The 12,075-nt window shown below is 35.6% G+C and overlaps 1 protein-coding gene and 1 long non-coding RNA gene across 2 annotated transcripts in view; one reads left to right on the plus strand and one right to left on the minus strand.

Moving 5' to 3' along the window:
• Window positions 1–11,943, plus strand: part of LOC311296714 (NACHT, LRR and PYD domains-containing protein 3-like) — a 49,405-nt gene extending 37,462 nt beyond the window's left edge. The window contains exons 12-14 of the mRNA XM_084418590.1: window positions 4,340–4,510; window positions 7,719–7,897; window positions 11,529–11,943. Coding sequence (XP_084274716.1) covers window positions 4,340–4,510; window positions 7,719–7,897; window positions 11,529–11,530 — 352 coding nt within the window. The 3' untranslated portion in view covers window positions 11,531–11,943. The remainder of the gene's footprint in view (window positions 1–4,339; window positions 4,511–7,718; window positions 7,898–11,528) is intronic.
• LOC311296765 overlaps window positions 1–12,075 on the minus strand; it is a 120,479-nt gene that overhangs the window by 59,526 nt on the left and 48,878 nt on the right. The window lies entirely within an intron of this gene.

The raw sequence follows: 12,075 nt of genomic DNA on the forward strand, positions 1-12,075 counted from the left end.
TATTCTTAAAATAAATTTGTATATTCGTTAATTTCGTTTTTTTTCCACAAATGTATGACTTTTGTAAGTGCAAATTGCCATGCAGTTTTACTAAAGTTGAATTAACGTAACCTGTAATTTTTACTCTTCTAAGTGTACACTTGCAGGTGTTTTGTTTCTAATTTACTGTTAGGCCCATTCAATAATAATAAGGATAAACAATATTTATAAAGTATAGGCTATAATTATCTAACATCTGACTAATTAAAAATTAACATCAAGACATACAGTAACATGCTAAATGGGGGATATCTAGCATAAAAAATGTATTGTCAGAATATCGTCTCTCAGTTGTTGAATTTCGTGCAGACATTGCCACAATGTAAATGTCTGTTTGCTCAGCCCATATCTCATGAAAGTGCGAATACCATGAATTGTATTTGTAGTGCTTATGATACGCAGTTTTTGCGTGCATATGATACGCACTTTATGGCGTGTAATAGGCACGCACTCCGCACCCCTAATCCTAACCAAGGGGTTTACAGTGCGTAGTAGAGATGCGCGGTTGGCGGTTATAGCCACGGACTCCGCGGATAAACCGCGGATCGGGCGGATGACGTGACGAAAAATAATATTTTAATTCAATTCGGGCGGGTGGCGGGCGGTTGAACCAACCAAATGAAAAATATTATGTATACAGCAATCAGCGGATGGCGGGCGGGTGCGGTTTTGAAAATTGGTCAAAAACGTTGGTGCGGATGGATGGCGGACGGATGATGAGTTTTGTGATGCGGTTGCGGATGAAATAATAGCCCATCCGCGCATCTCTAGTGCGTAGCATATGCACGCAAAAAAACAAAACAAAATTTTTTGGCATATAAATAGCACGAGAAATAAAATTCGTGGCATAGATGCGCACTTTCATGAGATCGTGCTTCATAATCTGTTACTGGGCCGGCCCTCTGTCAAATTTTAAAACCCAGTGTGGCCCTTGAGCCAAAAAGTTTGCCCACCCCTGGTTTAGAGAGAACTTGCACACAAAGGAGGGTGGGTCTTCCAGGCAAATGGCCCCCTGCTCTCAAAAGGTGTAAACTTTGAATGCAAATTCCCATTGTTAGCATAGTTTCCATGTGAAAAGAGTTTCTGTCTTGGTCTGGGTATATAATTAATTGCAACAAGAGGCTCAAGGCGATTTGTAGCTCAAATTGACCCATGATGCTGAGATTGGCCGAGACTATCAGCATCATGTGTTTTCTAATGTCAAAGTTCGCATCTTCTGTCTTTATTCCAGAGCATTTGATATTTTGTATCTATTATCTTTGAACTGATTATGAAATTGGCATTGTACATTTACCTGACATAATAAATTGTAAACATTTGATTTTATTCTAACTGACTCCGACATTATTTTCAGTAAAGAGTTAAAAAGAATAGTCAAACATTCGCTCACATTTAATGATACACTGATATCATTAAAACCTTTTCATTAAGTCAGATGAAATAATGAGGTAATGCATATGAAAAAATTTATTTCATTTAATCAAATTATTTTGCCACTAGCAAAGACAGTAACGCGCAGAGAACTTCACCCGCTGATTGGAGGCCTCCGTTGGGGTGATTGAGTCGGGCTTACAGTGCTTAAACCGATTTTGCTTATCGCTATTATGAAATCACAAAGGCTGTGATTATGTTTTATGTGCAGCTTGTCAGTGACGTACGGCTCTGATCAGTAATAAACACTGCTCCATCTCAAAGCACTGCGAGTTTGAGTCGCTTTCAATGTGCATTTGAAAAAGCAACACACATCAAACATCTTTCCAAACAAAAGAAGCATTTATGAACCTCTTGTCCAACAAAAGACAACATTAATAAATCAAAGCGTTTCAATCTTCTATTTATTCAGCTACAGATAGTATGATGCCGATAGGGATTTCCTGGAATGATGTTTGTTACAGTTCTTCTGCGGTGGGTCATATTTAGTGTGTGTGTGTGTGAGAGAGAGACGCCCTCTGGCTTTCATATCGAGCAGCATTTACTACCAATCACAGAGCCGTACTTCACTTCCCAGTGGGCATTTGGTGTCAGTTTAACATCAATATGACATCAACATTGATGTCAAAATTACGTCAAGAAATAGGTCAAAAATTAAAGTCATATTGACGTCAAAGTGTCGATGTCAATTTGATGTCAAGATTTTGACCTCTGCTGATGTCATTTTGATGTTATTTTGATGTCATGCTTTGTTGGTATTTGATGTCAATTCAACATTTATTTGATGTCAAGATGTCATGATGTTGATCCCAGCAGGCACAGGATATAGACTACAACGTCGGTCAGTCATTGGATTTTGGTTGAAAATGAAAGTCGGGTTGATGTCTAAATCCAATGTTTGTTTGACGTCAAGCTCCAACATTGGGCAGTCGTTGAATTTTGGTTGGAATAAACCAAACAAAAAGCTGAAATGCATGGCCGTACACTTATTACCAGCTTTACTTAAAACTAACCAGATTTACTTTATTTATTTTTCGGTTTAATGAAATCAATAGTTGTATTTTAAAGTCACCATGATGGTGGTTAGCGTTTGCTTTAGTTGTGCTCTTGACCCTTGAATTTTTAGTATAAAATTTTCTCTAGCTGCTATAATTGTGTGTTTATAAAGCACAATTGTTGTGGCAAAAAAGCCATGAGAAAATTTAGATCAGGAGATGTTGGCTGTTTATTGATGATGATGATGATGATGATGATGATGATATCATCATGTAATTGCCTGAATCTCTGATCTTATTTGGTATCTAATGTTTTGATTATAAAGGACTTGTGTTTTTAATGTTGTTTTATAATAGAAGACAATTGATTTTACAGCATGAGAGCAATGTTGCTTAAATAATATAAAGGATTTTCAAAACATTTAGTGCATTAAACTTTTTCCTCTACATTATTACTTAACCATCAAGAATCAGTGTATGACTCTAAACAATGGTGACAATCAATGAAATGCTTCAGCTGCAGTACATGCTGGGTACCACCAATCAAAACTCACCCATATCTCCCAGCATGCATTGCGTCTTTAATAAATTATGCAGCTGGAGTTGATCTGATTATCTGGATATTTTGTTTGATTGTTACCATTGTTGAGATTCATATGATGTTTCCTGATGTCTGTGTGCGTCTAAGTAATGCCATAGATGAAAGGTTTTTGTGCACTAAATAGTTTTTAAAAATCAAGTATATTTTTTGATAAACAACACTGCTAGATAGGCTGTGGAATCAAATGACTTCTATTATGAATAAAACAATAAACAATATAACTATAAAGTTGTAGTCTATATCCTGTGCCTGCTGGGCATCTTTTTAACATCAGGATGCCATGATGTTGATGTCATTTTAATGCTATTTTGATATCATTCAGTATCAAGCTTCAATATCAGATTAAATTTACCTTTGATAGTATATGCAATTATAGTGTCTGCTGTCATTTTAAACGTGAACTAAATGTAAATATGCTAGGATTTAAATAAATAAATACACACATGCTAAATACATAGACCTAGGTCTACAACTTTCAAGATCATTCAGGCTAGGTCTTTTAGATGTTGAAAATAAGTCACATTGATTTACAATGAGTAATAAATATACTTTTTCAGACATTGTTTTGACATAAATTTCACATCAATTTTACGTCTTGTTTCCTGACATCAAATCAACATCGATTTAATGTCAATGATATTGACCTGAGATGTAGGGACCAGAAAAAAAACATGTCAGATTGATACCTTTGTTAGGCATCTTTACAACCACAAAATGTGTCATACATGGTGGTCAAAATCTTGACTATTTGTTGATGTCAAATTCATGTCAAGGTGCCCGCTGGGTTACAAACTGTGCATAAAATTATCGCAATCTTTACCAGATCGCGTGCGGTTTAATTTCGGTTGATCGTGCAGCCCTTATATCAAACTAATGATCAAACACTCCAGGTTTTGGCCTAAGATCAGAGGAAACTTTTAGGATTTGAAAAATGTGAAAAATTTGGCTCAGACGGCCAAATCGTGGCCAAAATCGCAGAGTGTACAGTCGGCTTAGCAGTAAAACTAGCCTATGTAGCAAATAGTCTAATTTATTAAAGCAGATTTTGCACAAGACATTTTAAAAAAGTGCAAATAAGAGACAATTGTTCCTGATTGAATGATACTTTAGATGTTTTATTATCATGTTTTGTGACATTTTAGATCTCAATCTAATGATCCATCAAACATATTAATTGTGCTTTAAGTTTGAACTTTCTCTTTAATAATGGATTCACTGCTAAACTGATCTGATCTGAACTGAGAGAGTGAAGTGTGTGTCATTGTTTCTACAGGTTGAGGAGTTGTGATCTCACAGATGAAGGTTTTGCTGATCTGACTTCAGCTCTGAGATCAAACCCTGAACACCTGAGAGAACTGGGTCTGTCTGGGAATAAAATTGGAAAATCAGTGAATCTGCTGTCTGATGTACTACAGAATCCTCACTGTAAACTGGAGATACTGAGGTAAGATCATATTTGACTTTCACACATGAATCACAATGTAAAGTATATTTGAAGTGTTCAGCCTCTTTCTGCTGCTGTGAGTTCAGATTATTGAGCTGTAAATGATTGAACACATGAGCTGATCCTCAATAACATGAAACTGCAGGACTGAGAGTCACACTGAAATACACACTTTCACACACAATCAACATTTCAGTCTCTTGACTTTAAATAGACTCAAGCTCAACACAGTCAGAACTGAGAAATGAAGAACATGCTGGATTCATTCTTACTGTTAATTATGTTCATCTTTCATGCATTGACACTTTCTAAAATATTGTTTATATTTTTTTTAAATCACACACACAAACGCACACACCATTTTATTACTTCATACACATTACATACAGATCTAAGTAACAGCAAAACTAGCCTATGTAGTGAATAGTCTAATTTAAGAGATTATTTTCCTGATTACATGATACTTTAGATGTTGTATGATAATGTTTTTTTACATTTTGTATCTCAATCTAATGATCCATCAAACATATTCATTTGTGCTTTTAGTGTGAACTTTCTCGCATATTACATAGTACAGATCTAGTAAGTAACAATAAACTAACCTTTGTAGTGAGTAGTGTCATTTATTAAAGCAGACCGAACACAAGACTGAATTTTAATATAGTGCAAATAAGAGATTATTTTTCCTGATTGAATGATACTTTAGATCAGTGATTCCCAACCCCCGGTCCGTGGACCCGTTAGTACCGGGCCTTGAAATTTTCCCAGAATAATGTTTCTTTTTTTCTTTTTTCTTTTTTTATAATAATAATAATTGTCTTTTTTAAATGCTTTTTAAGTGCTATGACGTCATGTTATTTAATCCAAAACCTAAACAAAAATAGATTAAAATGTGTTTCTTTGAGTGCCTTGCGATTGCTTAGCAACGCGTCATATCTGAACGGACTGCAAAAAAGCGCGCTGCACCTGAAGTGACGGAAGTGGAGAGATGAGCGGGCCGCAATATTTTTTTTCAATGGCTAATTTCATTGCGGACAGTTCTGGTAAAAGGAAAGGCGATGATCAGCTCGAAAATAGCGAGAGAGAGAGAAAGAAAAAAGTCAAGCTTCATAAATACGATACCTCATACATTAGGTATGGATTTACGACAACAGGCGATTCCGTAGCGCCAAATCCGTTGTGTGTTATTTGTGGTGAAAAACTGTAAGCTGGTTTTCGTTCATATTTGTGAAGCAGACCTTTTTAGATTTCGTTTTATTGTATCCTGGAATTTGTGTGCATTGTTTTGGATTACAAATATAGTAATATCAGTAAGCACTAAGCAGTTCATGCTCACATTAAAATAGTTTTGTTCTCATTGGTCTGATCTGGGGCCTCATTTATAAAGCTTGCGTACGCACAAACGGCTGAAAACATGCGTACGCCAGTTCGTGTGCAAAAGGTGGGATTTATAAAGAAAAACTTGACGGGAAAATTTGCGCACCTGCACGCAAACTCTGACCCATGCGTACGAACGTTTTGGAGATGGAGCACTTTGGCGACACCGATGGTGAGCTGGAGTTAAATGTATTTTTGGTCACTTTTATACAGAAAATCTAAAGAAAATTAAACATAAACAGAAAGATTATACAAATACAATTTCAATCACCAAGCCTGTCACTTGAAGCAAATATCCATTCCTTCTTAAATGTCCACGGCAGCGAGCGCGTTGGGCCGTTTAGTGAAACTGACGCAAATAACAGTTTAAATAAATAAAATACTTCTGATATAAACATTTATATTAAATATGCCATTCAAATTAATGGAGTTAAACACTTAAACATGAAATCATTACTGAAGTTACAACATTTTTTTTAATTCAATCATTAGAAATATTTGTTGTGGATGCGATTGTTTTTGAACACTTTTCCTGTGGCGTGCTTTAATGTTTTAACCACAGAGATAATTGCTTATCATGATAATACCAGATTGTCTGAGAAAATAGTTTTGTGCAAATAATGCCCAAGGCCTATCTGTTTCCATTAAAAATATAAATCAATTAAAAATACAATTCGGCAAGTGGAAAAGATTGAGAAAAACTTTCTCTGAAATGTATTTTACACTATTTGATTTATGTAGGCTATTCAAAAACAAGGCAAGGATAGACAACTACTTGATTTGTATTAATGTAATGTTTCTTGTACCGTTTATATCATTTGCATATGATTATTCATCCACGTGATAACGTTTAAGTTATCACGTGGATGAATAATCATATGCAAATGATATGTAGATGAAGATCTGCATAGTAAAACTAGGCGTTGTAAGCTCCATATATGGTTATTTCGGGTGGAGACGCATGTGCGCACAATCTTCCGCTGACTGGGATTTACAAAGTGAATTCTGCGCAGGTTCTGGCGTACGAACGGTTTTATAAGTCTGAATATTTTTTTGCGTACGCCTTTTTTGGCTTTCGGGCGCACGTACACTTTTAGTAAGGTTCCTACGCACAGTTTTATAAATGAGACCCCTGGTATATTTTGTTAAAGGTTAAAGCTTAATCTCTATTTTTATACTTTTAAAAATGATTGGCTGAAATCACTAAGTTATGTGTTTGCTATTGTATTCTGAAACTGTCTGACTGTTGAAACCGGCTCTTATTTTCATGCAATTAAGTTAGCCTTTGTTGTCACCTGTTGGTGTGTGAAAACACTAAGTTGCTGTTGAAGTGATTGTCTTTAGTGGTTCTGGAGAGATTTGACAGGTGAAATGGACTGGTGTTTTCATACAATTTGCCATAACTGCCACCTGCTAGTGAGTGAGTGCTGTGTGAGTTGCTTTTGAAGTAGACCTAATTTTATGGCAGTAAAGGGAAACATTTTGTGAACCGGTCTGAAAGTTTAAAAAGATTGGTATATTCATACAAGTAGCCTTTGTTGCCATCTAGTTCATTATATGCAAATAAATGATAGGCTGTTACTGTTTTACACAGTGATATGTTCCAAACGATGCATCTTAAAATTGACAACTGGTCCCTGGAATTTTTTTTATGAATATGCTGGTCCCTGGCACAAAAAAGGTTGGGAACCCCTGCTTTAGATGATCAATGATCCATCTAACATATTAATTTGTGCTTTTAAGTTTGAACTTTCTCTTTAATAATGGATTCACTGCTAAACTGATCTGATCTGAACTGAGAGAGTGAAGTGTGTGTCATTGTTCTCTACAGGTTGAGGGGTTGTGGCGTCACAGATGAAGGTTGTGCTACTCTGACTTCAGCTCTGAGATCAAACCCTGAACACCTGAGAGAACTGGATCTGTCTGGGAATAAAATAGGAAAATCAGGAGTGAAGTTGCTTTCTGATCTGAAGGATGATCCACATTATAAACTGGAGACATTACACTACTGTAAGTATATTTTTCTTTCAAGCCTTTAAATTGATCCAATTTCAGTGACAGGTCTCATATGTGTGTAACTGGAGAATATAAGATAATAATTCAGCTCCACTTTAGTCTCTGTAAATTGTTTTTAATAAGTGTTGAATTCTGTGATGTGAATATGATCTGTGAATAGGCTAGGTCTATATGAATATTTTCATCCCTTTTTCATCCCTGCAACTTTTGTTTCATTTGGAATTAATTAATTCCGATTGATGAATCCAAATGTAGTGTTTACATGAACTATAAATAAAATGATTGGGTTGATGTGTGTGTTTATATGTCACAAGCTTCAAATGGGAATTGGGTTTTTGACATGCACACACTGCACAAATATTTCCTGCTGTCTGCACATACTATTCTCCTACTTTGTTTGTTTGTTTTAAACAGCAGACTTAACCTTCTGGGGTCTAAGGCCGTGTGTCCACCAAAGCGTTTTTACTCGCGGCTGACGTGTTTTTTCAATTGTTTTCAATGGGAGCGCCGCGTTTTTAAAACGGCTTGAGCGTAGCGAGGTGATGAGCGCTTTTTTCACGCTGAAGCGCCGAGCGCTCGGCGTTTTTTACAGGTCGCCGAGAGTTGAAGAATGTTCAACTTTGGGTAAAACGCAGCGCTCATCACTGTCACTTTTTACTCAACCATCCAATCACAGTGGAGGAGGGGTGGGACTAATACCACACCGACCAACCGCCACATTCTGTACAACGTCTACAGATGACAACAACAAGCATAATAACGGAACAAAATAATTTAAAACAAGAGCCAGAGAAAATACATTATATTGTATTGACATTGTTATGTAGAATCAACACAGAAACAAAATATGTGTGAAATGAGATACTAGTAACACTCTCGCTGGTATTCCGTATCATAACAAGCAAAGTGTTTCAACTGAAAAAAAACCCCGCAATGCTGCCAAAACGCTCTCAAGCGCCCACAGATAGGCGTTTTCAGCAGAGCGCCCAGCGTTTTCAGCTGGCTAAAAACGCTTTGGTGGACACAGGGCCTAAGGGGTTTTTGGGGTCCTTGAGATGTTCTGACATGCCCTGACGTTTGTGCTTTTTTTAGTTGCTTATAAACATATTAATGGCAAAGGTGTAATTACACTATATTTAGCACAAACAGGGCTACCATAATATGTGAGCAACGTGCATGTACATGTTTGTATTTTTGAGAGAATAATGTTTATGCATGGTTATTGAAAAAACTAAAGTTTCTGAAATAAGGCCACAAAACACATACTAAATATATTTCTTCAAAATGATGTGAAAATCATCCTGCCTAATCATTCACATAACACAATACATTGATTTAAATCTTGTAAAACACTTTTTGTTTGGAAAGGCAATTTGCGCAAAGGGCGTCAACGATTCAATACCATCATGCATATTTAGTGATTCACACCTGAGGAGACAATGGGGCCCACATACTTAATGAGCCATTCATTCAGGTGTGTCACCTATAGCCACAAGAAAGAATGCAAGAGCATTGGTTCACAGTTGGAAGCATCTCAATTTTATTTTATTTTTCCACAAATTGTGCTTGCAAATTGTATAATATCCAAGGAAAACATGTCTAGTAATTGTGCAGTTAATTCTCATACTGTATTCTCAGTTTTGGAATATGTATCCTCTCCCCAAATTTGTCAATAATAAAACACAATAAAAATTATTTAAAGAAAAGGCTTATATTTACCTTTTAACATTTGTTTACATCTACCTTGTAAATATATATATATATATATATATATATATATATATATATATATATATATATATATATATTTATTAAAAAGGTTACAATTACAACAACATTTCAAGTGTAATCTTTCTTCGAAATATGTATGATAAAATGTATACTTTAGTTTTTACAAAGTTAAGGATTCATTACTTTGAATATAGCCTACATTGACAAAACATACTATATTCAACATATTAGCAAAAATTGGCAAACAAAAGCTTATTTGAGGTGGCAGATTTTTTACAGTAAAAATATATAATCTATCCAAAACTAGTCAATGAAATGTTGTCTTTCATTTGTCTGTAACATATGTCTTTCATTTTTATTATAAGGAATATAAATGTTAATTTGCAGTTTAATACGTTGCTTATACAAATACATTTTATTTCAACATATTTCAGTCGATTTTTACTCATCTCAGTGTAGCAATACAGTTTGCTAAAAGCAGATCATTCATTCACACACAGAAACGCGAGTGTGCGAACTGTGGTATACAGCGCATCTCTGCCGTTCATTCATTCACACAGAAACGCGATTCACTTGAGAATGAAAAAAACTTACAACAGTATTCCATCCGTTGCTCCTCGAAATACCAGCACTTCTGAGGTACATTTTCCATTATTATTATTATTATTCCCTACAGCGCTGCGAGACAGTGTAAACAAGTACAATGATCTGTATAAGCTTGATGTGTTTTCTCGAGCTGATATGGGGGCGTTCACAGTTTGCACGGATCGCCTCAGTCATTTGCGTTTGATTAGCGCGCGCTCTCCGTGGGTGGAGTCACATTAAAAATAATTAGCTGAGATGAGAACGACTGACATCTCTCTCTTTTCATAAAGATTACATAAACAGAGAATATTTGTTTTTTATAAAAAATTACTTCATTTAAAAGAAGAGAATTCAAGCTTCATGCCTGTGTGTCTGTATGTCTGTTTGACTGAGTATTTGCTGAGTTATGGTTCATTTTTGGACGCGTTTCAGAATGGACTTCACTGACCGAGAGGAGGCAGAACTCGCATCATGTTTATTTTTCTTTATTTGGCAAAAAGTACAACACTTTGTTTTTATTGTGAGTATACACAAAAATAATACACACTTAACAGGATCAATTGATGTATAACACAAGCATATAAGATAACAATTAATTATCTTATTTCTTTTTAAATTTTTTTTTTTTGCACTGATAAGGAAAGATAGCCGACCTCAGGGGGTTAATATTTATATATTATTGGTCAGGTCCTAATTAGGAGACAATGAGCACATGAACCGTTGTGCCATACTGCTTATATTTATCCTGCAGTAAAAACAGCCCTACCTGCACCCGAAACAGCCTGTGGATGAGAGTCTGAAAGAAGGACTGAAGGCCGTGAGATTGTGTTGGTCATTCATGACACTTCATTCAACAACTACAACAGCTCGTACGCATCATACGGCATTACGTCATTGCACAGGCACAGTACTTTCCAGATTCGGTTTTCAATCTGATCAAGTGTTTACATGTCCTCTCGATCGGATCAGAAAAGGAATAAACCACCCAATCCAATTGAAATTTCATTCGGATCGAGTTCATTCGATTAAGGTGTTTACATGAAGGCTTTTCAGTCCGAGCCGTCAATCTGATTACTAACAGTTTATTTGTTTGCATGGAAATGGGGTGTGTGTGTGTTTGATAAAGAATAGAGAATTGTTTATCATTTGCTGTTATTAATCTACAGTATTCCAGTTTTTCATTAATATCTCTGGCTGTAATATGAATATACTAATATTCTGGCTGTGTTTTCCTGAAATGATCTCCAGATGTGATGTGACTCAGTAATGTCTCATACTCATATGTGTCTGTCTGTGTGTTTTATTGTAGGACTCTCAGTGTTTAGACGTCAGTTCAGTTTCCTCAGGATCAGCTGATGGTGAATAAAGAGCCGCTACAGAGACTGAAGACACAGAGACACACAGCGATCACACTGACGTGTGTGTGTAACTTCACACCAGTTTCTTGTTTTATAGTAATGGCTCATGAAAATGAGTGCTGAAAAGAGCAGCTTTGAATTGTTTCAAATTTGTTAGATATTGATCACAATGTAGATGGTGAAACACTTAAAATACGTGGCAAACGGTTAAAGCAAAGTGAACACAAGCCTTAGACAATAGATTTATTGTGCAATAAAGACAGTGTTGGGAAAAGTATTATAAGTTGTATCAAGAGTTTGACTACAGAAGAGATGATGTTAATTATACCAGCAAAGGAAGACAAAGATTATGCAAATAATTTCACTGAACATTAATTTCTGTCAAATAATTTTTTATTATTAATACATTTTTTATATGATTATCTGTTAATGTTTCCAAATAAATCTTCACATTCTTTTACTGGTTTCTTGTTTTTTCTCCTCCTGCCTCTGAACACA

This window comes from Rutilus rutilus, assembly GCF_951802725.1.
Source record: "Rutilus rutilus genome assembly, chromosome: 9".
NCBI lineage: Eukaryota > Metazoa > Chordata > Actinopteri > Cypriniformes > Leuciscidae > Rutilus > Rutilus rutilus.